We start from the raw sequence: 27,034 nt of genomic DNA, 5'->3' as shown, positions 1-27,034 counted from the left end.
AAAGGGGCAAAACTATATAACGAATATATATAAAAAACCTTTAAACAGCTCCCAGCTACGTACCAAGTGTCTTAGCTCGGCCCGTCCCCTTCCGTTAGTCACGGCCTGGACAGTCCTCATGGCACGTATCTGTTTACGTATTGGATATTACGTCATCGACTCCTAGGATAGGTGAGATTTGGATGCCATCAAATCTTTTTCGAGTCGAAAGAGAAAAAAATTCTATCAAGCCGTTTTGTTCAAATTTTCTGAGCGGAAGATTTTTTTTTTCCCCTGACCAAAACTGATTGCCCTTCAGCCAAAATAATGTCCGTCCAATTCGAGTTCCACACCATCAGTCCATATGACGGACTTTTCGATGCGCTTCGCGTTGTATGCCTACAACCCTCATCGACTCCAGAATTTCATAAATAATATAGTTGTACAGGTGGATTATACAAAATCACATATTTGAATATGAATGCAGAAGATCAACTCATCTCAGCTTGGGAAAGCCGGAGATATATTCCCAAGCCAGGTGAACCTGACTTGCCTCCCCAGCTCTCCGAGTTGGCACAGAAGTCTACTCAAGATATCATGGATGAAATCAATAGATTGCCCTTTTTTATGAATGAGTTGGACGACAGTGACGGACAGGGCGGTGAAAATGTGGGCTTAGAAGCTTTGAAAAGTTTGGCTTACGATGGAGAACCTGACGAAATCGCCACCAACTTCAAAAACCAGGGAAACGATTGCTTCAAAGCAAAGCAGTACAAAGATGCAGTTGAATACTACACAAAAGGTCTCGATATAGACTGTGGCGTCAAAGGAATTAACTTGGCTTTGTATGTGAATCGTGCTGCATGCAACCTTGAACTTAAAAACTATAGAAGATGTATCGAAGATTGCAAAAAAGCTTTGATCATTGACGAAAGCAATGTCAAGGCGTGTTACAGAGCAGGAAAGGCGTTCTTCCTTGTTGAGAAGTATGATGAAGCCACTCAACTATTGCAGTACGGGTTGACTAAGGACCCTGAAAATAAGGCAATAAAAGAAACACTTGCTGCACTCAATAAGAAGGTGTCGCTAATACAAGAAGCTCAGCAAAAGAGGGAGCAAGCCGCTTACGAAAAAAAACTCCAAGAGACACTCTTGGCGAATGCCATTGGCCTCAGACATATAGAGATTATCAAAACCTCGCGCCCGGCTGAGTTGTTGGAAAATGCTACTTTACGTTTAGAGGATCCATCGGATTACGAGTCTCAACTCATAATGCCAGCGATGGTTTTGTATCCTACTATCGACGAATTTGATTTCATAGCCGAGATTAGCGAGCTTTCAACCGCAGCAGAAATATTGAGCATTATCCTCGACAGACCACAAGAATGGTTCGAGAATCCCAAACACAAGTGCTTTTCTCTTAGAACACTTGATTGTTACATGGAAACCATCTCTGGGGGGTTGGTTAAAGTGGGAAAGAAGGCTGCGATCAATAGTGCTTTGATGGGCGATAATGCTAAGGCGCCTTTATTCGATAATGCTTTGAGACTTTATGTTGTGCCTAAAGTTGACTCGGCCGAATGGCTCAAAGCATGGAGTAAAGAAGACGCTTTAAAAAAACGTAGAGTATAGATAAGATTAGACAGTTACCAATTACTATGTATCTTGCGGGATCACATAGTTCGCAGGGGAACTCTGTCTGACCGGCTCTTAACGGATCTAAAGACATCTTCCATATCTAAGTCTGTACACTCGCCAAATACTGCCTTAGGATCTAAGTTCAGCTTTTCGTTCATAGCTCGCAAAATTTCTGGGGTTCCAGCCCAGCTTTTGACATGCTTTGTGTCACGTAATAAATCATCATCAGAAGGGATATCTGGGAGTGAATCAGGCAGTGTTTCTGGATGTAAGCCATGGAGAACACGAGCACGTGGGTTAACAGAGGGAAATTTCGATGGCGTTCTGGAGCCTCTAACATCTCTAGGAAAGGGTTTTGTCGTGCTTTCCTTCCTAAACTTTCCACGAGCGGCATCAGGCAAAGGGACCGCGTTCCCAATGGCTCTTTTTTTGGATGTGTTGTGAGTGCTTGGTATACCAATCGAAGGTGTTCTTACTTTTTTGAGAAGTGCCTGTGATCTGTCTACTTTCGTTACTTCCCTTTTCTCTGGGCTCAGAAAATCTTTTTTAAGAGCAAGCCTCGGATCGCTCGTGGATTGGAGATGCGGGAACAATTCCGGCTTGGGCTCAAGTTCTGGTCTGACTGCAGATTTTAGATCTCTAAAATGACTGGTGAGCTTCAATGGTCCAGCATGAGACTCAACCAAAGCTTTCGGAATATGGGATTGGACGTTATCAGGGTGCACCAGTTTCCGCAATCGCCTGGTGTTATTGGGGAGCAAGGCTGTCGTCAGAAATCTATTTTTTAGAAAGTCTTTATCCGATGAAAACGATTTACCATCTTTTTCTGGGCCTGAGGGCGGGAAAATCTCCTGCTGAGACCGGTATTTAGCGAGGTTCTGAGCTTGGTGAATCGACACATTTGTCATGGAGCCTCTGATGCTCCCGCGGTCAGATTTATGACTATAATTTGTTGGGGATCTAGAGCTGGAAACGGAAGATGAGGCAGTTAAGCGAGATAGAGGTTCGGCAACTCGAGATTTCACTGGAGACCTTCCAATGAAAGGAGGCTTCGATGCTATTTCTCGCTTGATAGGAGAGCCAGCATTGGTGGTTCGAGTGGAGAGGCGATCCGGTAGTCGATGGGAAGGAAATTTTGTTGGCGAAAGCCTCATGGATTTCACAGGACTCTTGCTCACTTTTTTGGGTGGAGGAAGGATATTAGAAAACACTTTCTTCGAAAACAAATTTGGAACTGGGGCTGGTGGCTTCGCCTGATTCGATTCATTCTGTGAGTCTTCGCCACGGCATTTAGTTTTCCGAGGATGAGGTTCCAGAGGCTGGTTGGTTTGATCTGCGGTATGTATACTTTGCGAGAAGTGAACATTGCTTGCCAATGAATTTTCTTTTCTCCTTTCGGTTTCCCCTGCTCCGGCTTGAGTTGTAGGGTGTATTTTTATAGGCTCTTTGTTCGGCAAACTCACAAAGACAATTCCAGTGTAGGAGGATGTGTTTGATCTAGATCTTGAATTAGAGGATTCAACTTTTGGGGGGGCTTTGACAGAGTCTGGATCGGGTTCCATCTTGACCTTGACATTTTTTATACTGGCGTCAGGCTTTGGTAAGGACCTCAGCACGTAATTAGAATTCTTTTGATCATTTCCCGTGAACAGAGTATGAGAAGCTAAGATGTCAGATTGAACATCATTGTGCAGACTCGAGAGACCAGGATGAAGGCCCATAGAGGTTTTGCCAGCAAAACTCTTTCGAATTGCAGTGCTGATGGCTTGAAATGAATTATCAGCGCCATCGTCGCTCCCATTTGTGTCATTAGTTTTTGTAATTTTGGCTGAAGGTTCTTCTGCGCTATATTTGGAATTCACAGCCAGTGAAAGGGGATTCGACGATACATCAACATCAGGAGCGGTGAAAGAAGCAACACGGCCATTCACTATTTTTATAGGAGAGAATGAGCTAGGGTCGTTCAAGCTGACGTTCAGTTTTGAAGCTGAAGCGATGTTCTTTGTTGACATTTTAGCTCCCCAATGCAGTTCATTGGCGCCAACATGCGATGGCCTAATGGTCGCATCATTTTGAATGGGGGCATCGGCGAGCCCATGTATGTTTTCTGCTAGAGGATTGATTGGATCAGGTAAACCCAAGGGCGGGGCCGAAGCCGTGTCTTCCAAGAAACTGCGGTCATTCGATGTTTCCACCTTTACCTTTATTTTACTAGACAGCGTCTCATTCCTGGGCAGGAAGACCCGCAGATCTCGCATATGCTCGCGTGAATCTGCCAGACAAGATTCGGTTGAATCAGTCGATGGGGGCTTGAAAGCTGGGCCAGGCAAAGGAGATTCAGGGTCATCTGCAGGGAGACCATGTAATATAGGATCGGAAGCGGGCGGTGCAGAAGAGCTGGTAATCTTCTCGCTGTGTTGTAGTAATAGTTCTGGCTTTGAAGAAGGCTCTTGTGAGTCCCACTCCGAGCGAGATACCGAAGAAGTGCTTCTGAATGAATCTTCTATGGGAGAATCCGGGGGAGGCTGTGACAGCTGGACCAAGCTCAGCAAATCTTCGTACGAAGCATCATTGTTGATGGCGTCGATAATACAATTCAGACTTGAAACGCTTTTCTCGACCAGGAGAAGTATCAGCTCTTTGGCTTCCTTTGTGGTTCGTAGGTTGGACGCAGTCTCCTCCACAATATGACCCGAGGACCCAGGAACCATCTGTTTTTTCCTGCCTTTTCGGGCTGCAGTCAAAGCCCACAAGGCGAGGTTCATTTTACTGGGACCGTGGTGTTTGTGGGCTTGTCTTTTCGGGTCCAAGAAACGTGGATATGGATCTGCAGACCGCTGTTCCAGCTGTGAGCGGGTCGGCCTATACTGAAGAGTTCTGTGCAAGGTCAGCTAAGTACTATGGGCAGACATCGAGCGCGAATGGGACGCGCACAGGTGCCAGCACTGGAAAATTAAGTGACAGTCATGAACAGAACCAGATGAAAAGCAAGAAGGCATAGAAAAGTTTATATGCTGAATTGAACGATGTTCAGCATTTGAATGGTGCTCATCAATTGAATAGTGTTCATTATTTGAACGGTGCTCATCATTTGATGCCGAAATTTTGTCCAGCAGTGACTACTAATAGCACGTCCTTACGCGGTGTAGTGATGCAGGGTGCGAATAAGCAGAGCCAGAGTTCCAGCTACATAGTACTCTGATAAGTTGCCGAAAAACGTCCAAAAATAGCCACTTCACTGAGAGTGGCTGAAAGCTGTTCTTCCATTATGCGTGAAAATTGCGGACTGCTACTTCGGCATTTGGGCGTGTGGGATCCTGCTTGGGATCCCAAAGATCCTATGTATAGTGCTTCAGGTCTGCGGGGGTATTCCCAAAATCGCCAGTGGTTCGTGAGGTGACAATCATGGAGGAGAACATCCAGTCACGAAATCAAGTTCTACACCAAGGGGGCTCAAAGATTAGAAGACAATATGCACTGACCGGTTGCGTGGCTCGACTGTCCCCCCTGGTCCCCAATTATATGGAACTTTTGTCCACGTTATGTATTGAATTGGTATCTATTAAGTATGCTACGGCCCAGTGCGGCAGCGCATCAAAGTATATACCGGGCTGCTCGCTTTTTCAAAGCCGTTGGGCGAGGCGAGCCTGTCACGTGAAACCAGCGTGCGTGGATTCCATGCCCACAGACTGGCCTTTTAGATTAGAGCAGAAAGTTTCTCAGCACACGGACCTCCGTACTTTTGTATTTGAAGAATTCGTGGAGCCTCATAATTATATTACAAACTAGGATATGTAGTCGTCGTGCCAATGATGGCACATCACTCTCGGTTTGGTCTCCATTCCCAGTGGCCTTTGGGGCGTTTCACGCCTTAGCGTTGAGTGCGGCTTTCACGTCACCCTGCCGGCCCTAACGGCTCATCGAAAGCGGGCCTCGTAGTCACCATACAACCAACAATTGTAGCGCAAGCCTTCCCGTTAACACTCACAAAGCCACAGTCAAAAGCCGAATGTTCAAGTTTGGCACCAGGCCAGGTTCAGGAAATTAAGAGTGAATTGGGCGGGGTCTGTGCATAGCATCCGACTATTGGTTTCGAGCACGGGCCTGGAGTCATTTGTCAGATGCGCCTGAAGCGCATCCGCCTGCGCAGGCCCTGCCTATCCCGCCGTTTTTATCACGTTTCCCAACACCAACCCATTTCGAAAAAGACCCACCTTAAGCGTGCCGGAGCTTTCCATGAGCATCTTCCAAAAGGGCTTCAAGCGTGGAGCAGCTCTGGGATCCAAATTTAATCTTGATTTGTCCAAAACAGAAGTCGTGGGCTCCACATCACAATCTTGCCCGAATCTGCCAGCAACATACCTGGTAAAGTCACCCGCACACGAAGATGTGCCCATGTGGAATATTCTACCCTCGTATCAGTTGTATGAGTCGACATACGCCAAAGTAGTGGATCCTCTGATTGAGGATATGGGAAGTGAGCCTCCTGTCTATGAGGATACACCAACACAACTGTCTTCTTCAGACACGGGGAATGACTATTTTAGTCAACAACCGAATGCACCTGGTGGTAGCCCAAGCTTTCGTTCCCCCGAGCCTCGCTGGGAAAATACCATCTTGGCCCATGCCCACCGCATGAAACACGTGGACGAGTTCAATAAGCTAGTGGCTGATAAGTTGAAGATCGATATACATTTGACGAAAAAGCCGGGTGCTCGGGGAAGAAAACCCGAGTTCTACAGCCCACTTGAAAAAGAGTTTCTGCAGGGCGACACAATCCATGGGCACGTTATTGTTGTTAACACATGTAAGGAGCCGTTGAGCTTTGATATGTTCTCGGTGGTTTTTGAGGGACGCATGGCCGTCAATAGCAGCGATGGCTCGGGATCGAAGCCGCATCTCTTCTTCAAGTTTCTCAATATGTTCGACTTCAACGCTTCATGGACCCCGGTAAATTTTGAGGATCCGCTGGACTACATCGATCCGGTGGATAAGACTACCCTTCAATTCCCAACGAAAAGGGAATTCCAGCCGGGCGTAGCTTACAAAAAGTTTTTCAACTTCACAGTTCCCATGAAGCTCTTGGATTGTGCATGTGAAGTCCATAACATACCGGAGCATTGCGTGCTCCTCCCAAGTATTGGGTTGGACAAGACAGTGTTTTTGCAGAGATTACGTAAACTCCGGGAAGCTCCAATCAAAGCAGACAAAGCCTTACAATCAGCAGCGAGCCCGCTGAACCACATGCATTCTCTCGGAAATCCCTCAGGCAAGAAAATCGCCCCGAACCTTATAACACGTGATTACGGATTTCCAGACACTTCCATTAGCTACAGTGTGGAGACAAAAGTTTTTGGCAAGAGGTCCGTTTACGAAAGAGGCGGAAAACTTCACAACGAGGAGTTTATCGTTGTGAAAGAGGCAAGCTTACCGTTACGAGTGATCCCAAGAGTCCTCAACTCAAGCGCAAATGAAGAAGATGACAATGGCTACATAGCCGATAAGCATTATGAGATTTTCGTGAAAAGTGTTGAGAAATGTCTTGAGACAGGCCGGAGGCTTGAACGAGGTGTTTCTTCAGATCGCATAACAAGGAAGCCTTCAACTACAAAACAAACTTATGTGGCTGCTCCTACAGCTACAAAAAGTCAGCATGAAGAAGAGTGCTCCAAGGTTCATTTCCCGTATAGAAAAAAGCATTTGACGCAACCTGCGAAAATAGTCGGTTTGCTTAATGCAATCATTCCAAAACGCGAACTGATTGTGCGTTATGAAACTCCATACATATTCAGCCCCGTGACAAAAATCGATACAGACAAGCTGGGAAGATTGGAAGTTCCTATATGCCTTGAGTATCTAAGTACTGAAAATGACGGGAAGATAGTCCGTGCACCAGAAATACGGAGCATCAGCACGAAAATTGTGATTTGCACTGTGAGGTCACAAAAATACCCTATACCAATCGAGTTCACGCAGAATATGAAGTTCAGGAATGTGGTGGGGACAAGCGATGGCGTTGAAAGGTATATTGTTGCTCCATTCAAAGCGTATTTGGCTGAATTATGCAAACTAATCACCATATACGGGACACAGGCCTTGGGAGTTTCAAACCAATTACTAATGGATGTGAAATGTTTGGCAAACTTGGAAGCCAAGAGCACCAGCCTAAAGATTGAGAATGTTAAAGTGCACAGCACAGGCGGACTTGGATTCTGGCAAACTTCCACCGACTCAAAAAAGGCCGAGAAAAAAATATTTTTAGATGTTGACATCCAGAGCTTGTTTGTGAAAGATTCAAAAAGGCCGATGGAGGACAAATTGCAAGGTGCTTTGACGCTTGTTCCCTCTTTTCAAAGCTGCATTATAGGTCGCTACTACTATCTCTTGATTGAGATCAAACTAGGCAACGGGGAAACAATGCCTGTGAAAGTACCCTTCAAGATATCCAACTAGATTTAAAATTGCACGGGATAACTTCATTTTATGAATAGCCTTTTTATATATATCGAGTGAAATACAGTCGCAATGTATGTATAGAAATATATGGTTTACAAGATGTTGACGTGCGCGAATGACGTTCCCCGCAGTATCGACGATAACACAGCATACTAAGTTTTGTTATCGCACTCAGAGCAACTAGAACAGTTTCACTCTTCACTTATTTTAACTCCTCAGCTCAATATTCAGAATCAAAAAAAGATGATCAATGATTCTGGTGCACCAGCAGATTTTTGCTCTGTCTACGACGGCGCTTCGATCACAAATTTGGTGATTTCTGTTCTCATCACTGCAGGCATCTTCGTTAGTTACTTGCCACAGTATTTTCGAATCTACAAGAAAAAGACATCCGAGGGGCTTTCGGTAAGCTTTCTTCTCCTTGGGTCCTGTTCGCTGATTTTCACATTCACCAATATCATTATGATTAGCTCGAGGGCGAGGTTTTGCTGCCGGTCAGGAGCCTTGACGCTCTTCAACTGTATTAATTCACAGCTCAATCTTATCCAAATTGGACTTCAATGTACATGTGCTATAATGATTTTAGTATTTGTGATAGTATGGACGAGAGGGTCGATGAAGCAGGATAAGGAGGAGTTTTCTCGGATACTCAGAGTGAGCTATTTGGTGATGCTCCATGCCGCACTTTCGGCAACCCAGATAGTCATTGCGTTTTCGACTAGCAGATCAGTGCTTCTTGCATTGGCACAGTTCAATGGCCTCATGTCCACTTTATTGACTGTGATCAAATACGTCCCACAGATTCTCACTACTTATCGTTTGAAACACCCAGGGACGCTATCCATAGGCATGATGTGTATTCAAACCCCAGGCGGCTTTATATTCACCGCCACTCTATTTTTCACAAAGGGTTCTCACTGGAGCTCTTGGATGTCGTATCTCGTGGCTGCTTTACTACAGGGCACTCTTTTGGCGCTTTGTATCTTTTACGAGCACAACAGTGGATACGAAGATTTAGAACGAGCAGAGGTAGAGAGGATCGAGCACGAAAATGCACTGGAAGCAAACGGATTGCTACTGTAGACTGCAAAGAAATACATAATATGAAACTTTGATATAGCTGCGAGTGCCCGATTTGTTCAAACATTATTACAGCGGGTGAAACCAGAATAACACGTGTCTTCTTGGTAACAATAATACGAGAGGAGTTCTATCAACCACCCCCCTCCCTCCCCAAGACCAGAAGTGTGCGAAGTGGAATGCTTGGACTTGAAGCTTGACTGGGCTTCCAAATCTCGGTGTTCCAAAGTTGGTTTGCAGTTTAGGGTGAGACTTGACCAATTGCAAATCCGTAGATGAGGGCAATTTTATGCACTCCACCAGCGAGAAGCATTGTTGCGGCTCGCGCAAAACTAAACAAGCCTCACGGACCCAAAAGTGCTTCCGCTACTTTTCTACCAATATTCTTCGCTCCAGGGAAGCCCCTTTCAATACAAGGAACTATAGTTGGACATTGGCAGTGTTTTCCGGGTCTGGCTCGGCTTGGGCATTTGACCGAGACTGCATACACGATCCGCCCGCGAGCGCGAATCGAGCGACGAAAGAAAAGCCGAAAAAAAAGCCCTCGGAATTTTTTTGGCCAGCAGTCTCTTTATTCAACACCATGATTAAAAACATCGCCAACCAGCTCGCCGGTTTGCGTGTTGCAAGAAGAGCCGTCACCAGTCCTCGTCCTGCATTTGCCAGATCGTATGCTGTTTTTGACCGTTCGAAGCCTCACGTCAACGTTGGTACCATCGGCCACGTTGACCACGGTAAGACTACGTTGACAGCCGCTATCACAAAAGTGCTTGCCGACAAGGGAGGCGCTAACTTCTTGGACTACGGCTCCATTGACAAGGCCCCTGAGGAGAGAGCTAGAGGTATTACTATTTCCACTGCCCACGTCGAGTACGAGACCGACAACAGACACTATGCCCATGTGGACTGTCCAGGTCACGCTGATTACATTAAAAACATGATTACCGGTGCCGCCCAAATGGACGGTGCCATCATTGTTGTTGCCGCCACCGACGGCCAGATGCCCCAAACCAGGGAGCACTTGTTGTTGGCCAGACAAGTCGGTGTGCAGCACTTGGTTGTTTTCGTCAACAAGGTCGACACCATTGACGACCCTGAGATGTTAGAATTGGTCGAGATGGAAATGAGAGAGTTGTTGTCTGAATACGGTTTCGATGGCGATGAGACTCCAGTCATTATGGGTTCTGCTTTGTGTGCTTTGGAGGGCAGAGAGCCAGAGATTGGCGAGCAAGCCGTCACTAAGTTGTTGGCTGCTGTCGACGAGTACATTCCTACCCCTGTCAGAGACTTGGAGCAGCCATTCTTGATGCCTGTTGAGGGCGTGTTCTCTATCTCCGGTAGAGGTACTGTTGTTACTGGTAGAGTCGAGAGAGGTACTTTGAAGAAGGGTGAGGAGATCGAGATTGTTGGTGACTTCGACAAGCCTTTCAAGACCACTGTTACTGGTATCGAGATGTTTAAGAAGGAGTTGGGCTCTGCTGTCGCTGGTGACAACGCCGGTATTTTGTTGAGAGGTGTCAAGAGAGACGAGGTCTCCCGTGGTATGGTTTTGGCGAAGAGTGGAACCGTGTCTTCGCACAAGAAAATGTTGGCTTCTTTGTACATTTTGTCCAAGGAAGAAGGTGGCCGTCACTCCCCATTCGGCGAGAACTACAAGCCTCAATTGTTCATCAGAACCACCGACGTCACCGGTGTTTTGAGATTCCCAGAGGGTGCCGACCACTCTGCCATGGTCTCGCCAGGTGACAACGTTGAGATGGAGATAGAGTTGGTCAGAAACACCCCTCTTGAGCTCAACCAGCGTTTCAACATCAGAGAGGGTGGCAAGACCGTCGGTACTGGTATGGTCACCAGAATCCTCGAGTAGACGCTTCTCTTCGACCATATGTAAATAGTAATGAAGTCCTTGTTTTTTCTCATAGTTCCCTTGCCTTCTCAGTCCGGTTTTGCTCAGTGGATCTGGAGCATCGTTTGAGAGTATGGCCAAGCTCGAGGATCATTGACAATATCGTACGGCGCAGAAACTACAAATTGACGATCAGACTTGTCGAATGATTGGGTACCCATTGGAAATCGATTTTTCATCAGGATCCCTGTCTCTGGCTCATACATGTATGTCTGCCTGCACCATCAGACTGGGACGCGCTTGCGAAACCGCGCTCACAAACCACGAGAGACAAGTGATCACCGAACTCGTTGTTACACCACATATCCATATGCCACTCAGCCTGCCTGCCCTCGACATTTCGAGCGAGATGTCACTTCCAAGTCTGGCGAAACATCGAACGTTCTTGTTCTCACATGGCCGTAAGCTTGTTGTGTTTCCCCGCGAAGTGATCGTGGCCACCGGTGCCATAATTAGCCGCAAATTGATTTACGACGAGGACATTGTTGGAGCCACATACACAACTTTCCAGCACGACGTGTCTGAGGGAATTGATGCCCTAGTCGTGTGCCTCAAGAGCTCTGCCCATATTTATTTGCAGGGTGGTAACTCGCACATTGTGTGTTTCCCCTTCTCATTGAAAGCGGTCTTCCCCTTTGAGTCTGGTTTATTGTTGGAAAGGGAAAACGACCAGCTTTCAAGCCATGGCCACTTCTTGCCGTATCGCTTTTTCACCTTAGTCGATCCAATTGGAGACCTACGTGTGGTGACCACGTCTTCAACTTCCGTTGTGACCGCTGGCGAGTCTCTTGTGTACTTCCCGCTGAATGGTCTTGGGAAATCTTTTTTTCTATGCGTAACTTTCAACGCCCGTCAAAGGTCAGTCAATGTCTACCATGTGAAAGAGGCGGTCCGTAACAAAGTGGTGGGTTCCAACGCGCTGAGGCGTAAACGAAACATGTCCATGGCTACACCAAATCCCTCTAGGATTCTTGAGGATGAGCTATACGAGTCCATCCAGCCACCGTTTGCATCTAGCCTACAGCTGTCCATCAACATGGATAAGAAGAGAACAAGTACTCTCCTTTCGGGTGCGTCTTCTATTGCAAGAATGGGCTCGGAATCAGGCCTTTCTGAACAAAGTAAACCCATCGCAAACCATGGCTCCATGGAGCTAGGCACACTTCGAAAAGACATGATTTGGACTAAAGTTGACACATTCGCTGCGAAGGCTAGGACCCTGCACTTGACTGTTTCCGGCCTAATTTACGAAGACAAGGAGGCAATTGTGATCAGCAACAGAGCAACCAAGCAGGCCACTATCTACATATACAAACTCACGTCTGGGAGTATGCCTCATTATCACTCCTCCATGTCGATCGATTGCCATCATGCCTTATCCTTGAATCACCCTTCATTTCCCGGCTGGCTCCTACTGCTCGAAAACAGTAATTCATTACAGCTAATTCATCCAATCCTAGAGATTACTTCTCCCTCGATCAATTTTCCTGAGACGTATGCAGCAATATTAAGCATTGCAAGTACAGCTGATCACTTAGTCGCCCTCAGATCGGCGACTGAAACGAGAGATTCAATATATATAAATATTGTTCTTGAACCACGCAACAAGCTAGTACTGACATGTTTGAAAATATGGAAATATTTATCAGGGTCTAAACTAAACGAAAGTGTGTGGGTGCTTTGGAGATCAGCGATTCTGTTGGAAAATACGCGTGACGACTGGAAAGCTTATGTCATTACAATCCTCTCTCTCATATACCCGTTTGATACTCAAGAAGACCCCGAAATCCCCAGAAATGAGATAACTGAATTAATTCCAGCAGCTCGGATGCTACATGAGGCTTTCACCATTGACTATCTGCTTCATGATCTTTTTCCATACATAGTAGTCTCATTGCACTTGGTTTATGAAGAGACCAGACTTAATGCTCTCAAAGGGCACCAACTTACAAAACTTGGCATCTTGCTCACGCAATTGACCACATGGATGGGATGGCTGGAACATTGGACTTCTTACTACATGATTGATCAAACCAATATTGACAAGTTCGTGAAACTTCTACTGATCTCATTAGTTTACAATCCCCCCAACATATTTGAGCATTTGATATCTCTCTTTGAACATAGAAGGTCTCGGTTTCTTCAAATTTCTCAATTGGTTGAAGAGGGCGATGAAGTAAACAAAGAGATAACACCAAGAACTAATTCAATCTGTGAGATTTTCTCACTTCTTGCTTCTAAGAGACTGACTCCAAATGTTATCGTGAAGGCTTGTTTCGAGTATGGGTTGTCACCTAGCAAATTGGAATCACTCCCCACTGGAGTTCGTATTCCACTAAAAAACTGCCTTCTGTGTTGCCAAAAGGATCCTGAATTTGAATGGAACAGTTCCATTTTTGATTTAGTGGGTAGGCGAGATTTACCCTTGCTTTCAAAACCTGATCGCTCAATTCCAGAGAGTAATGTTCATTTGCATTCGCTAGGTAATTCTAACAGCCGTGACGCAAACTCCATAGCCGATTCACTTTCAAACAAACATGATTACTCTATGGCTTGGGATGAGCAGTCAGAGGCAGATCGGCTCAAAATTACGAAGCTCATGTTCGACAAAGATAGAAGATTCTTTGAAATCACCACTCTTTTACATCAAACGAGAATTCAAACTACCAATCTCAACATCAAAGATGGTATGAGTGAATACGACTCCACCTTATTGAAGCGCGAAACTGCCTCACTAGTTGCTTTGAGAACATTAACGATTCCCTTGGGTAGAGCTGCTTTGTTTTATGCTGGAAGAGTCCCTTTACTTACTGAGAAGTTTCCAATATCCAAATTTAATCTCAATACACTCATTGCTCCATCAATGACGACCATAGTACTTGAAGAAGGCTCACTACACAAAAAAGTTACAGATTGGGGTCATTTCCATAATGGTGTATCTTCGGGCCTTAGTATAAGTCCTTCTGCTTCATGCATCTCTGGTAGTTGGGTCATCTACAACAAACCAGCTGAAAATAATGCTCAACATGCCGGCTTTTTACTCGGATTGGGTCTCAATGGTCATCTAAAACTGTTGGAGGAATGGCACATCTATAACTACTTAGGCCCCAAGCATCCACTTACAAGCGTTGGTCTCCTTATAGGGATGGCTGCTAGCATGAAGGGAACAATGGAAAATAAGCTCACAAAAGTCTTATCAGTTCATGCTGTTGCTTTGCTACCTCAAGGAGCAAACGACTTGAATGTGCCCACAATCGTACAGTCTGCGGGTCTAGTCGGTATAGGCTTGCTTTACTTGGAGACTCAGCATCGCCGTATGAGTGAAATACTTTTGTCCCAACTCGGTGAGTTCCAGCCACATGCGGACAATCATGACGAGGAAGAGAGCTATAAATTAGCCGCTGGTATCGCCTTGGGGTTTATTAATTTGGGTAAAGGTGATGATTTGAAAGGTTTAAATGACACGCACGTTGTCAATAAACTCTTGTCGTACGCCATATCCATGAAAGATGCCCATTCAGAAGATGAATCCGACAAATCAAGTTCGGGTGCTATCATAGCTCTTGGATTCATCTACTTGAGGACAAGAAATGCCACCATAGCCACAAAGTTGCAAATTCCCACATCTGAACAACTTTTGGACTACGTGCGCCCAGATCTCTTGCTATTAAGGTGCCTATGTAGGAACTTGATCTTATGGGATAATATTCAACCCACGAGAATGTGGGTGGAGAGCCAAATTCCAGATGTGCTTCTCAAGCGGCACGACATCAACGCTCTTCATGATTTGGACAGCGATCAAATCAATATGTTTAATATCTTGGGGGGCGCATGTCTTTCTGTGGCTATTAAGTACGCATCGCTGCATGATGTTCGGGCTAGAGATGTTATTTTGCATTATTTGGATATCACTATGGTCATTTCTGTGGCATCAACTGACACATACGACCAGAAGCTTTCTTTGAGCAGTGTTTGCCAACTTCAAGACTTATTATGTCTCTGTTTGTCTGTTGTCATGGCCGGCAGTGGAGACATTGAAGTGTTTCGTCGCTTGCGGGTGCTTCATGGCCGGATTCATAAAAACTTTGATTTTGGCGCACACATGGCAACAAGCATGGCTCTAGGAATTCTTTTTCTTGGGGGTAGCCAGTATGGATTTGGCGACACTAATTTTGCAATTGCGGCCTTGATTGTTTCATTATACCCTGTGTTCCCGAATGAGGATAGTGAAATAGAAGTTCATTTGCAAGTATTGCGGCATTTTTGGGCGTTGTCTATTCAGCCCCGGTGTTTGGTTGTTCGAGACGTAAAGGATGGTTCACCTATTAAACTACCAGTACGCATCGGATATAAAGACGGTTCTATCAAAGAAGCGGAATCGCCAGTTCTCCTTGGGGACATGTCCCGAATCTTGTCAATTCAAGTGGATTCCGAGTCATATTTTAAAGTTTCGATTGACTTCCTGGTGAATTCTGGTTATCTTGAGCAATTCAAGAACTCCCTTACCATTTTCGTGCTCAGGAAGCTGAACTACGAACTTCTAAAAGCGTCTGTGGGCTCTTTGCTTGATAGCAAAAGTTCACAGCTCCATATTACTGAAGGAGGGGCAAAAACAACTCTTCGGAAGCTCCTCAATCTGAAATTGCGAACAGGCTCTTCGTCGTTTGAAAAAGGCGTGTATATTCGGGAATCAGGCCTTGCAATTCAAAACCGTGCTTCTGAGGAGGTTAATTCTGGTCTTTCCATCTTCAACATTTTCGATGATAAATTAGAATTGACCCACAATGCGACTGCCCCAAAGCGATTGGAAGATGTCTTGAATTTGAAACTACTTATAGCCTACGCAGACTGCAAACTCCTGGACGAGCATTTCTATCTCGATGTGCAGTTCATCGAGACTATAAAAAGAAGCATTTGGGAAATAACTCATTGATACGCATTCTGACCGAATATTCAAGGAGTGCACAATATAAAAAATATCAATGAAATACATGCTCTCATAAATATATCTATGACTATCAGTTTGCTTGTTTTTCTAGAAGTTACAAATGAAAGTCTTTCTGCTCGTATTGGTCCGCTGTGAGTTGTGCGTATATCATTTCAGGCACAAAAAAATGAGTGCGGAGCGGCCGTTGCATACCTGAAAATCTCATCTTGTAACCCACACGCAGGATCGCGGTTGTTGATAGAAGTGGGCGGCTGCGTATCAAAAAAATCCCGCACCATCGTGTGATTCTAGCTTGGCCTATAAGATTTAAACGCCCAAGTACCACGCTGTTCACGTCTTCGCTCGGGCATATCTCAAATCCCCGACCAAAAAAAAAAAAGGTTTAAAGTTGGAGCATTTGCTTTTGAACACACCGAGTTCTTGCATCCATTCTATTGTCACCTTCGTGTTCCTGGAAAAAATGGTGTATCGTCCAAGATTATTTCACGGCGACGCGTCCATAATGAGACGTAAATTCTATCCCCATTCTCCATTCGTCAATGGTCCGCAGGCCATGAACATTACCCAGCCGTTGTCTAGAGCTTCCTCTGTTGCTGAGGTGGACTTCCAGAGACTGTTTCATGACAGCTCACAAACAAGACAGCGCAAATTGTGGGGTGGTTACAGGGGAGGATCGTTGCCTAAGATTCCAAGACCAAAGAAAACCGCTTTTTTCTACTCCTCATGGAGTAAAAGCGGCAAGAACATCCGGTTGCCGGGCATACCACTTTCCAGAAGAGGCATCGCCAATGCTCCACTGAGCTTGAAGTCAAAGACGAAGAGCTTTCACAGGAGGTTCTTCTCGGATGAAGCTAGAAGACAAAGAAAAGAAAGAAGAAGATTTGTTCGTTGGTGGACATTGACGTCCTTGACTGTGGTCTTGGGTGGTGTTGCATCCAAAATCATGTATGAGAGGGACTCTTATGATGAGTACGATGACGCAGAACCATTCAGTCAGTACACCATCAAGCCACAGTCTTGGCACCTTTATGCATACTCTACTCTTCCCTTGAAAACGATCTCCAGGTTGTGGGGTCAGGTCAACAGCATCAACTTACCTGTTTGGCTTAGATCTCCTTCGTATAAGCTCTATTCTGCTTTATTTGGTGTAAACTTGGATGAGATGGAAGAGCCGGACTTGACAACTTACCCAAATCTTTCTGAATTTTTCTACAGGAAATTGAAAACAGGTGTACGTCCTTTGGCTGATACAGAGTTGGTGTCACCATCGGATGGAAAGGTGCTCAAGTTCGGTGTAATTGAGAACGGTGAGATCGAGCAAGTGAAGGGAATGACTTACTCGATTGATGCTTTACTTGGCTTGTCTACAAAGCGCTTGGCCGCTCCTACACACCTGTTGAAATTCGATCATGATTGTACACACGAAACTGTCATCAAACGAGACCAAGAATTTGCAAACTTGAATGGAATTTCTTACAGTTTAGATGACATTGTCGGAGGGGAAAACGAAAGCACACATCATAAAAACGAGTTGAAGTTTAAGGATAAAGGTGATGGTACTGCTGAAAGCTCCAAGCCTTCGTTCAGTAAGAACTTGCAAGTCGCCCAGAACTTGACGCCTACACCACTTGAGAGATTGAGCCACAGTAATCACAACAATTTGTACTTTGCTGTGATATATTTGGCTCCAGGAGATTATCATCGCTACCACTCACCTACCAACTGGGTGACAACCTTGAGAAGGCATTTTATTGGAGAGCTTTTTTCTGTCGCGCCGTTTTTTCAAAAAACTTTGCAAGGCTTGTTTGTCTTGAATGAAAGAGTTGCTCTTCTTGGCTACTGGAAATATGGCTTTTTCTCTATGATTCCAGTTGGTGCAACCAACGTTGGAAGCATCGTGGTCAACTTTGACAAGGATTTGAAGACCAATGACATTTATGAACATGAGGTGTACCTGAGAAAGCCCTCGCTGTCAAATTCCTCCCACGAAAAAACATCTCTTTTGAGCAGTAGTACCGGCGACTCAAGTCTGAACAGCACCCCAGGACCCGAAGAAAATGACAAAGACCTGCAAACCAAACAAAAGAGATTAAAAAAGAACACAGTATATGAGGCCACATATACGGGTGCGAGCTCATTATTGGGAGGGTTTCCGTTGAGTAAGGGAGAAGAGGTAGGAGGCTTTAAATTGGGTTCGACAGTTGTCTTGGTTTTCGAGGCACCTGACAATTTCAAGTTTGACCTAGAGGTAGGTCAGAAGATCAAGATGGGAGAGACTTTGGGCAACTTCCACTGATTTTTATAAATGATGCTTGCACTAGGCGACGCGTTGACATCCTTTGAGATCCGCAATTTGTAGAGTTTGTCTGTAGACCGCAATATTGCTCTTCAATAACTGATACGATGCGTATACCTGTATGATATTTCAGCTCGAATTTTTTTTAGTTGTTTTAGTTTTTTATCGGTGAGGCCGTTGGATTCAAAGTTTTTCTGAAATTTCGCGAACGGATTTCAACATGTAACTCGCAACACCAGCTTAAGCATATTTGAAGTTTGACAATTCGCAGACCTAGCATATAATCGACCTCTAGCAGACATCTGATCAGGAACACAGATTAAATTTCTGGTTCCCCAAGACTACTCTTATATCTCTCGTGCGGCTCGGTATTTCTATCCTAAACCCGCGCATGTTCTAGGCGCACGGTATCTACAGTGAACCCGCGCATTTCGTTTCTTGGCTCCTTGCTTGAAGGTTTTGACGCAGTTTCTCTCCATCGTCTCTGGCTCCCACAACTTTGAATCACACTGGAATAGCTTGCAAACACACACACTACTGGAAGGAAGAATTCTGATTAGACACGCAAGCATAAGAAGTAGAACAAAAAGAATTAATTAGACAGCTCGCCAAGACACTCAACGGATATTTCGGGCAATAGAGAGTATCGTCAATCTAGTTCACGTGGCAATCTATAACAGAGTCCTTTGGCAAAGAACGGAAGACAGTGGACTTTTTTAGACCTGAATTTGGGCAAGCATATCCCATTAGAAAATCAGAAGTGACCTACCCTGGTCATTTTCACCACGATCTCACACTCACATTTACTCTTGAGCTATGTCATTCTTAAACACAATTAGGGGCTTTGGCCGCTCGACCAAGAAAAACAAGAAAGACTACGAGCCACAGAGCATTTTATATCAAACACCAAGCGGGCCCACTCTGCCTCTTCGAAGACCCCAGCCTTCAGGAAGAACCTCTCCTTCCAAACAACGAGCTTCGGTTATACAGTTTGCGCCACTGTCTCCCACGAAAAGTACAAGACAGTCCCGTGCTCGTCTGCCGCAAAGGAACTCGGCATCTGGCGCTGAACAGACAACAGAAGAACTCCCTCTATTTCTCTGTCAGCCGTTCGTAAATACTGCTTTGGTCAAAGGTTCTTTCAAGACAATTGTGCAGCTTCCCAAGTACGTCGACTATGGTGAATGGCTTTCGCTCAATATTTTCGAGATGTATGGAAATCTCAATCAGTTTTACGGTGTTATTTCTGAGTATGTAACTCCTGAACAATATCCCACCATGAATGCAGGGCCAGATACAAATTATATGTGGAAAGACAATCTTGGCCAGGCCGTGAACCTTCCAGCCTGCCAATACATCGACTACGTGTTGACGTGGATATCTAATAAGCTCAATGACCAAAGCGTGTTTCCCACACGAAATGGTGGCGCCTTTCCTCCCACGCTAGTCAAGGATTGCAAAAATATCGCTAGACAAATGTTTAGAATATTTGCCCATATTTATCACAATCACTTCGACAAGTATGTCCACTTATCGCTAGAGGCACACTGGAACTCCTTCTTTGCACACTTCATAAGTGTGTGTAAAGAGTTCAATTTGATTGAGAGGTCGGAGCTTGCTCCATTATTGCCTTTGATTGAAAACTTTGAGCAACAGGGGAAAATCATATAACTCTTTGTAAACCTGATATTATTTCAATACAATTTTGAATCTCAAAATTCATCCGATGGTATTTCCTATGTACAGATTCGGATTAGTTTCTATAATCGGCTTAAAGCGTGATCGCGTATGCTTTTCTGCATATCTCTCCACTGTTCCGGGAGGGGCCTTTTTATGAAAAGAAATAAGGCGAGTCCTTCACAACCTGGACATCCAATGATCCTCTTTCGGGGATGTCGGGAAACTTCAAAGGTACCAAGACTTGAATCGCCTTGCTCTTGGCAGAGGTGACAGTAAATTTGGAGACATCGTACTCCTCGGCAACACTGACCGTAGTCACCATTTCACGCCCCAATTTTTGCTTTGTCGCATCAGGTGACTGTAAAAGTTCCTGTCTTTTTCTTTCAATGTAGATCTCGTCAGCGACCGTAAGACCGCGCTTCAAATCCTTGACGATATCCTTTCTGATCTTCTTTACCTTTCTTGCTAGGTCGTGCTCTCCTGGAATAAACACAACCTGCAAGAACCCCTTATATCTCTTCTCGAATTCGTCACGAAGCCTGACAATCAAACTCTCTTCGTGTAATTTGACAAAAGATTCACGAATTTTCACATTCATTCTATCAACGTTCGCAGCATGAGTCCAGTAAGAGTCATGAACAGACGCAAAACTCAATTCTTCCCTTCCACAGGCTGCTGCTGTCATAAGCATATGTGTTGCGTCGAGAGAGTGAATGAAGTTTGGCGGGAATGCTGTCTGTTGTTTTCTGGCGTCAACTTGTGTAGCCTTCCAGGGATCCGAGATTGAAATGTCTTGTAAGTTTGTGGACACAACTTGATTCAGAATTGCTCTGTATGGTTGAACGCATGGCAACCCAAGAGGAGTGGTCCAAATAACGGACGACAAATGATTTGGCTTCTTGGCTTCCTGTGCATTCTTATCCTCATAGTCAATTCTCACTGACTTAGAGATACGCTTGGCAGATTCTCCCAACCAGTCCTGAATCAAGTGGGCGCCGGCAAACAATTCTCTGATGGAGGCAAAAACCAAACTTGTGAGGTACCGAGAGTGTTTTTGCACAGTTGCGTAATCATCCTTTCCGAAAAGACCCGAAAGCTGTTTTTCGATTTGCGCCACGGCACCAACAAAAGTTACACCGTACACATTGGTCATCACAGTTTGCTTCACAATCTTTCTGGAAATTTTTCCCTTCAAGAAAATAGCCTCCTCTTTACCAGTTGCTGCTTCCACTTCCAAACGTTTTTCGACAAGACTTGCCACAAACTTGTACACATCTTGTGGTCTATCAGATGGCACCAAGTTAACTTGCTTTGCACCTTCGATATCACCACCTAAAGCTGCATAGTGCTGAAGTCCGTTACAGGTTCCATCCTGGTGGACTGGAATGTATGAAACATACAGTCGAGGATCGGAGAGTTTGTGTGCTTCATTTAATTCGAAGCAGACACTCAATACTTGCCAAGGCTTATCAGCCTTTGACCACCACTCTTCATTAGCAATTGGATTCTCTGCGACTTTGCAAATATTCTCCAAATTATCGTCGACAAACTGAACTCTTTCTTCTAAGGAGGCTTTGTCGTAACCGTATAAATTTGCTAAGTGAATCTTAAGCCATCTCAAGCCAGATTCTCCAAGCTCGACTCCCTCCCAGAAAACGAATAACGACCTAGTCAAATCATTTCCAAGATGGTTGAGATGCGGCGGTAGAGGGTATGCTCTACCGCGGAAGTCAACGTTGTGTGGGAAGTACATTTTCTCACCAACATATGCTCTGGCAATTTCCAACTTATAGTTGGTGTCACATCTCTGAGATCTGAAAGATGCCGCTTGATTGAGCGCATTACGAACCTTTTTGGCATACTGGACCTTCTCGAGAGGCTCAGCGTTTTTGGGCAATGGCTCTGGAAGTTTAGGCTCCTCAACAATAGGGGGGATGTCCAAGAATTCATTTCCTGTGTTCCAGTAGTGTGAAATTACTTCAAGAACTTTAGCGTTAACACTCCAAGCAGTTTTTCCCAAGACATTCAAGCCAGCATACACTCCATCCAATCTACCGCTGTCGGAAGCAGCCTTGACATAAGCAATTGTCTCAGCAGAGTCCTTAATTCTCACAAGTGTGCTTGGGGAGAACCGATATCCTCCCGTTCTATGACTAGTCCAATCAAGTGGAGGAGTCAACATAGGGAGAAGTTGAGGCTGCACAGAGTTAACTGTTGTGTTACTAGCGAGAGAATTCACCAATTGTTTGTGCAATTTGATGATACCCAATTTTTGACCATGCACGAACTGATGCGTGTGGTGGAATGCTGGTTGCATGCCCTCAATTCTCTTGCCCGTTGAAGGCTCAGTACCCGTTACTTGAACTCTGGCGACTTGTAACAAAAAGCTAGTAAGAACAGAGCCAAGTTTTGCGTATACTGGGTAGTCCCAGTCCTGTTCCGAGTACGCTGGGTTTTGATCTGCTTTTTGTGTTTTGAGAATTTTACTCCAGTGTGAAGAACCCTTTGCTTGCAAAAATTTCTGCTGTGTCTTGACCAATAGTTGCGAGCGATATTCTAGTTCAATGGCTTTGCCGACCGAGATTACCGCTCTAGCAGTTCTCATTCCGTCTACAACTCCACCAGTGGAATTCAACTTCAACAACTCTAAGACAGTGATAACAGTCAACTTTTTGGGTGGTATCAACACCAAGAAGGGAGCGTAGAATGACCGATCTTTCATTTGATTTCTCTGTTCAGTGTCCAACAGGGTCGAGTCAATTTCATTATCCAAAAGCTCTTGGCACAATTTTGTTTCTTCCTCAACAAGTGGAAGCATGTCTTTGTACCAAATGTATAAGAGAACGTTCAAGTTTTTACTCAATTTGAGACCGCCTCTTTTCTTCATATCTTCGAACTCATACTTCCACTTTTCACGCGCACCATCGATACCCTTACTCTCCAATTCACGTTGTCTCTTCTCGTTGTAAGTTTCGAGAACTTCACAAAACTTCTGCTTGTCCTCCTCAGTTTTCAAAGATTTGAAGATTTCGTGGAAGTTTCTTTTTTTGCCATCGCTGAGATTGTGTAAGAGATGCTGTGAGCTTTCATGATTCAAGTCTTGGACAATATTCTGCAAGTCTAAATCCTCCTTACCTTCTAACCCAAGGAGAGTATGTCTGATAACTTTCAAACCGAAAGAATCAACTGAGCGAAGTTTGGCTGCTCCAGTCTCAAGAGTTGGAGCTTGAGCTTTTTCATTTTTGAAGTATTTAGGTACATCAGCTTCATTGTCTTTCCCCTTGTTCAAGGGATCCCGGATCTCATTGAAAAGAACGCGAAGATCCCATGCAACGTGATACTCTTTGATCTCTGGGTTTTTCAAAATAATCGCAAGATCACTTGGTGGAATCACGTCCATGTGTGAAAAAACTTTCTTCGACATCTGGGGATTCGCAAGTGTTTTCGAGACGATGGCCATATAGTTCCCGTTTTCACAATAAGACTTGTAAATAAAAATAGCATAAGTGCGATCGTCTGGGTGGATCCGATACTTTGAGGCCATTCTCTTGAAAAAACTGTCTGTTTCATTGAATGTAGTCAGCTCATCCAAGGCAAATGATTCTAGGTATTTATTCACCAATGTAAGGAAATGTCTAGGACCTTCGGAAAGTGGGTGGAGTGCCATCAAAATGTTTTCAGCACGAGCATAATTTCTGCTGGCTAAAAGCGCTTCAAGTAAAGATTGCAAATGGATCACGTCTTTAGCAAATGGAGACCTGGTCACTGGGTCGTATGATGAAGACCACAGCTCCGTCTTACCTTGGTTTTCATTCAGCTCAAACACTGATTCATCGATCTCGTTGAAAGATTTTGAGGAAACCTTAGACGCTCCTGTCAGGGTATTCCGTGGGTTCCGAAGTTCCTCAACTATTGAGGGAGAGAGGGTGACTTCCTTTTCGTTCAGAAATAAAGAGGCGGGCTGTGGTTCACTGGGCAAAGAAGATGTGTTTGTCAAACGAATCCCACCAATTGAAATACATTGTCCCCGTTTCAAGGAATGCAATAGCAGCACCCTATATGAAGCATTGCGAATCATAATGGGATTGGCAAATTGGGATGTTATGAGTATTCCTTTGGGAAATTTGTGTACAAACGTGTTCGCGTTGCGGATCGTATCTGTTTAAACGATATACTCTATTCGCCCTCTGACCTTTTTAGTATCCAGTCTGCTCACTTGGAATTCGAGACAAGGCAGGTTACGGAAGATTTTCAACCTGTGAGATGGCGAGAACTTGAGATGCGAAAGCATTTGGTGTATTGCACGCAGGATGTCTTTTTTTTTTCTTCAGCTCTCGCACCCGACCTACTCCCGACCCATTCCTGTTGTGAAATAGCCCATTTGAAATCTACTCCTGATTTCCCCAACTGTACTAGTGTGATGCAGAAAACATGGCCCTGCTCCTCTACTGCCACTTTCTTTTGTGACAAGATACGCCATCTACCTTTGGGGAGCAATCTGCATCCTCAAGCATGCAAGTTTAAAGAACTGTCTCACCGTTGTAGGTCCAGCCGCCGAATTGCTTCTGCACGGATTCGCTGAGGAAATCATCCACCACCGAGTCTTGTGGTCTCTCGTTCGTAAAATCTTGGTCAAAGTTGGAAGTATCCAAAAAGCCATTCACAGTAGGCTTGAATGGTGGTGCGTAGCCTTTATCCAAGAGTTTCTTCCAATCGATATTGGCAAAAAAAGGATGGCTTTTGATAGACGGGGCGTCGCTCAATCTTTTGGATGCATCCTTCTGCAACAACTTGATCAACAAATCTTCCGCATCAGTTCCAGTCAAGAAGCTTGGGAATTTGAGGGGATTTTGCAAGATCTTCTTGTACATAGTAGAGACGTCGTCGTCGTAAAAAGGAGGCAAACCCGTCAACATCTCGTATAGAAGAGTGCCGAGAGTCCACCAGTCGACGCTGCGGGTGTAGCCCTGGTTCAAGAGCAATTCGGGAGCCAAGTATTCCGGGGTGCCGCAGAATGTGTTGGTTTTGTCCTCGTTGGTCATGTTTAGCTTGCACAACCCAAAGTCGCATAGAGCAATGTGGCCCTGGTAGTCGATCAATATGTTTTCCGGCTTGAGGTCTCTGTAGATGACGTCCAAGTCATGAAGACTTTCGAGCGCGGTGAGCAATTCTGCGATGTAGAAGCGGGACCTGTCCATGGTGAACTTGCCCGACTTCTGCAAATGGTAAAAGAGCTCGCCGCCGTTGATGAAGGACAACACGAGGTAGAGTTTCTCCGGGGACTGGAAAGAGAACTTGAGCGGTACAATGAAAGGGTTGTTGATGCGCGCCAACACCGTGCGCTCGGCGAGGGTGTGGGTGACCTCCATCCGAGAGACGATGTGCTGTTTGCGCAATGTCTTCAATGCGTAGATCTGCTTGGTGTCCTTCTTCATGACTTGCATGACCTTGCCGAACGAGCCCTTGCCAATGACCTTGAGCAAGTCGAAGTCCTCGATGGAAAGGTGGGTCTTGAGCTGGGGCTTGAAGTCGATGCTCAAGGAAATGTCGCCCATCTCGTCCAGCGCGTCCAAGTTGGTCTTGAACCTGAGGCACTCGTGGTCGACGAGGCGGACGGCCTTGGTGTGGCACCGGAGGTTCAACGGCAACTTGATCAGCCCGATCTGCAAGTCGCCGAACGAGTTCGAGTTGCTCACGGTGAACAAATCAACCTTGTCCTGCCGCTCCTGCGCGGGCACCAAGCGGTTCGGCAACCGAAGATAGAGGTTCACGTTCAAGAAGTTGGCGCTGGTCTGCGAGTGGGCCACCATCTTGGTCACGTCGAACGTCATGACGCGGTCCCACTGGCACGAGTCCACGCTGCCCTTGCGCGACTCGATCATGATCATGTTGTTGTCGAACTCGACCGTCATGAAGAGAAGCGGCTTCACCGTGCGCTCGCCGCTGCTGTTGGGGATGTTGATGTTGGACGGGAGGAGCGACGCCGCCACGCTGCCGTCCAACAGATCTGGGCCCGGGCCCGGGGCCGCGCCCGCGGCCAGCTCCGCCCGGGCCAAGTCGGCGAGCCGCTTGCCCAACGCAGCCAGCACGCTCGCGTCGTTGGTGTTCTGCGCCAACGCCTGCAATATCTGCTTGTCGTTCTTGACCCGGATCGGGAGCAGCACGTTCTGCAGGCGGTAGATCTTGACGATGAGCACGCCGGGGTTGGACGCCATCACGGTGGGCGGCGCGTGGCCCGGGCCGGGCGGCTGCTGGTGCAGCGACACCGGCGTGATTTTGGTGGACGAGGCCACGGTGGTGGGCTGGCTGGCCGTGTCGGCGAGCGAGAGTTTGTGGAAGTCGGGCACGCCCGGCGACAGCTGCGACGACAAGCGCGTGTCGGAGTCTGCCGTGGCGGGCCTGGCGGGCACGTCTTTTTCCGACGTCCCGAACTTGAATTTGTTTTTGAACTTGAGCATTTTGGACAGGCCGAGGCGGGAGGGAGGTGCCGGGCGCTCGCCTTGGGGTGCGGCCCCAGAGGCGGGGCACGTGCCGGGCTGCGGGGCCTGGCCTGGGGCCAGGGCTGCGTGTGCGCCTGAGGGACGGGGCCGTTTGATCAACATGGGCCGTGTTTCGGGCGAGGGGCTGCTTAGAGATTTAGGGCAGCCGGATTTGGAAACCTTGTCGAGAGGGCGGCGGGGCACGGGTATTGTTTTTTTTTTGGCGGGGGAGTATGGGCATACGAACGGCGGGCATGCTGATGATGGCCGTGCCAATAATGGGCAGGCCCTGGGGCAGACCAGAAACGGGCAGACCAAAGCGCGAGAGGACAATTTGCAGTCTGCCCGAAAACCGCCGCGGCCCTGGCAAAAAGCGAAAGACGGGCGGGGGTCGTATGTTTTTATTTGTTTGGCACATTCATGTGGAAACCCGAGCCCGTGGTCTTTTCAGTTATTGTTTGTTCTTTTGGGCGGGATTCGCCTGCGGGCCTCTGTCTGGGACCGGCCCCGAAAAGACGGCCCTCCAATTTCCTGCGGTTATTGCCGCCCGAGGCGGGACGGCTCCTGTCGCG

General features: G+C 46.1%; 9 protein-coding genes across 9 annotated transcripts; 6 read left to right on the top strand and 3 right to left on the bottom strand.

Moving 5' to 3' along the window:
• Nucleotides 1-1,652: 1,652 nt before the first annotated feature.
• On the bottom strand, nucleotides 1,653-4,382 carry METBIDRAFT_9667 (uncharacterized protein; the record flags this gene model as incomplete). Its single annotated transcript, XM_018859433.1, has 1 exon — nucleotides 1,653-4,382. The coding sequence occupies one exon, from the start codon at nucleotides 4,380-4,382 to the stop codon at nucleotides 1,653-1,655; it is 2,730 nt and encodes a 909-aa protein (XP_018713877.1).
• A 1,399-nt stretch (nucleotides 4,383-5,781) lies between these two features.
• On the top strand, nucleotides 5,782-8,183 carry METBIDRAFT_29874 (uncharacterized protein). The gene has a single exon (XM_018855503.1). The coding sequence runs from the start codon at nucleotides 5,854-5,856 to the stop codon at nucleotides 8,068-8,070; it is 2,217 nt and encodes a 738-aa protein (XP_018713876.1). The 5' UTR covers nucleotides 5,782-5,853; the 3' UTR covers nucleotides 8,071-8,183.
• Nucleotides 8,184-8,316: 133 nt separating this feature from the next.
• Nucleotides 8,317-9,156, top strand: METBIDRAFT_37569 (uncharacterized protein; the record flags this gene model as incomplete). The annotated part of the gene is made up of 1 exon (XM_018856890.1): nucleotides 8,317-9,156. The coding sequence occupies one exon, from the start codon at nucleotides 8,317-8,319 to the stop codon at nucleotides 9,154-9,156; it is 840 nt and encodes a 279-aa protein (XP_018713875.1).
• A 580-nt stretch (nucleotides 9,157-9,736) lies between these two features.
• Nucleotides 9,737-11,020, top strand: TUF1 (translation elongation factor Tu; the record flags this gene model as incomplete). Its single annotated transcript, XM_018856746.1, has 1 exon — nucleotides 9,737-11,020. The coding sequence occupies one exon, from the start codon at nucleotides 9,737-9,739 to the stop codon at nucleotides 11,018-11,020; it is 1,284 nt and encodes a 427-aa protein (XP_018713874.1).
• Nucleotides 11,021-11,369: 349 nt separating this feature from the next.
• APC1 (anaphase promoting complex subunit 1) lies at nucleotides 11,370-15,992 on the top strand (the record flags this gene model as incomplete). The annotated part of the gene is made up of 1 exon (XM_018856661.1): nucleotides 11,370-15,992. The coding sequence occupies one exon, from the start codon at nucleotides 11,370-11,372 to the stop codon at nucleotides 15,990-15,992; it is 4,623 nt and encodes a 1,540-aa protein (XP_018713873.1).
• A 517-nt stretch (nucleotides 15,993-16,509) lies between these two features.
• PSD1 (phosphatidylserine decarboxylase 1) lies at nucleotides 16,510-18,303 on the top strand (the record flags this gene model as incomplete). The annotated part of the gene is made up of 1 exon (XM_018856517.1): nucleotides 16,510-18,303. One exon carries the CDS (start codon nucleotides 16,510-16,512, stop codon nucleotides 18,301-18,303), a length of 1,794 nt encoding a protein of 597 aa, XP_018713872.1.
• An 816-nt stretch (nucleotides 18,304-19,119) lies between these two features.
• On the top strand, nucleotides 19,120-19,974 carry MOB2 (Mob2p; the record flags this gene model as incomplete). The annotated part of the gene is made up of 1 exon (XM_018859431.1): nucleotides 19,120-19,974. The coding sequence occupies one exon, from the start codon at nucleotides 19,120-19,122 to the stop codon at nucleotides 19,972-19,974; it is 855 nt and encodes a 284-aa protein (XP_018713871.1).
• A 160-nt stretch (nucleotides 19,975-20,134) lies between these two features.
• RPO41 (DNA-directed RNA polymerase) lies at nucleotides 20,135-24,061 on the bottom strand (the record flags this gene model as incomplete). Its single annotated transcript, XM_018856751.1, has 1 exon — nucleotides 20,135-24,061. One exon carries the CDS (start codon nucleotides 24,059-24,061, stop codon nucleotides 20,135-20,137), a length of 3,927 nt encoding a protein of 1,308 aa, XP_018713870.1.
• Nucleotides 24,062-24,503: 442 nt separating this feature from the next.
• METBIDRAFT_38640 (serine/threonine protein kinase) lies at nucleotides 24,504-26,441 on the bottom strand (the record flags this gene model as incomplete). Its single annotated transcript, XM_018857027.1, has 2 exons — nucleotides 24,504-26,231; nucleotides 26,277-26,441. The coding sequence occupies 2 exons, from the start codon at nucleotides 26,439-26,441 to the stop codon at nucleotides 24,504-24,506; spliced, it is 1,893 nt and encodes a 630-aa protein (XP_018713869.1).
• Nucleotides 26,442-27,034: the final 593 nt, after the last annotated feature.

Source organism: Metschnikowia bicuspidata, assembly GCF_001664035.1.
Source record: "Metschnikowia bicuspidata var. bicuspidata NRRL YB-4993 chromosome Unknown METBIscaffold_1, whole genome shotgun sequence".
Lineage (NCBI taxonomy): Eukaryota > Fungi > Ascomycota > Pichiomycetes > Serinales > Metschnikowiaceae > Metschnikowia > Metschnikowia bicuspidata.
This window is presented reverse-complemented; position numbering and strand designations above follow the sequence as displayed.

Excerpts from the sequence above, each read along its gene's own strand:
- METBIDRAFT_29874 (XM_018855503.1), top strand. The coding sequence starts at position 5,854 with ATGAGCATCTTCCAAAAGGGCTTCAAGCGTGGAGCAGCTCTGGGATCC.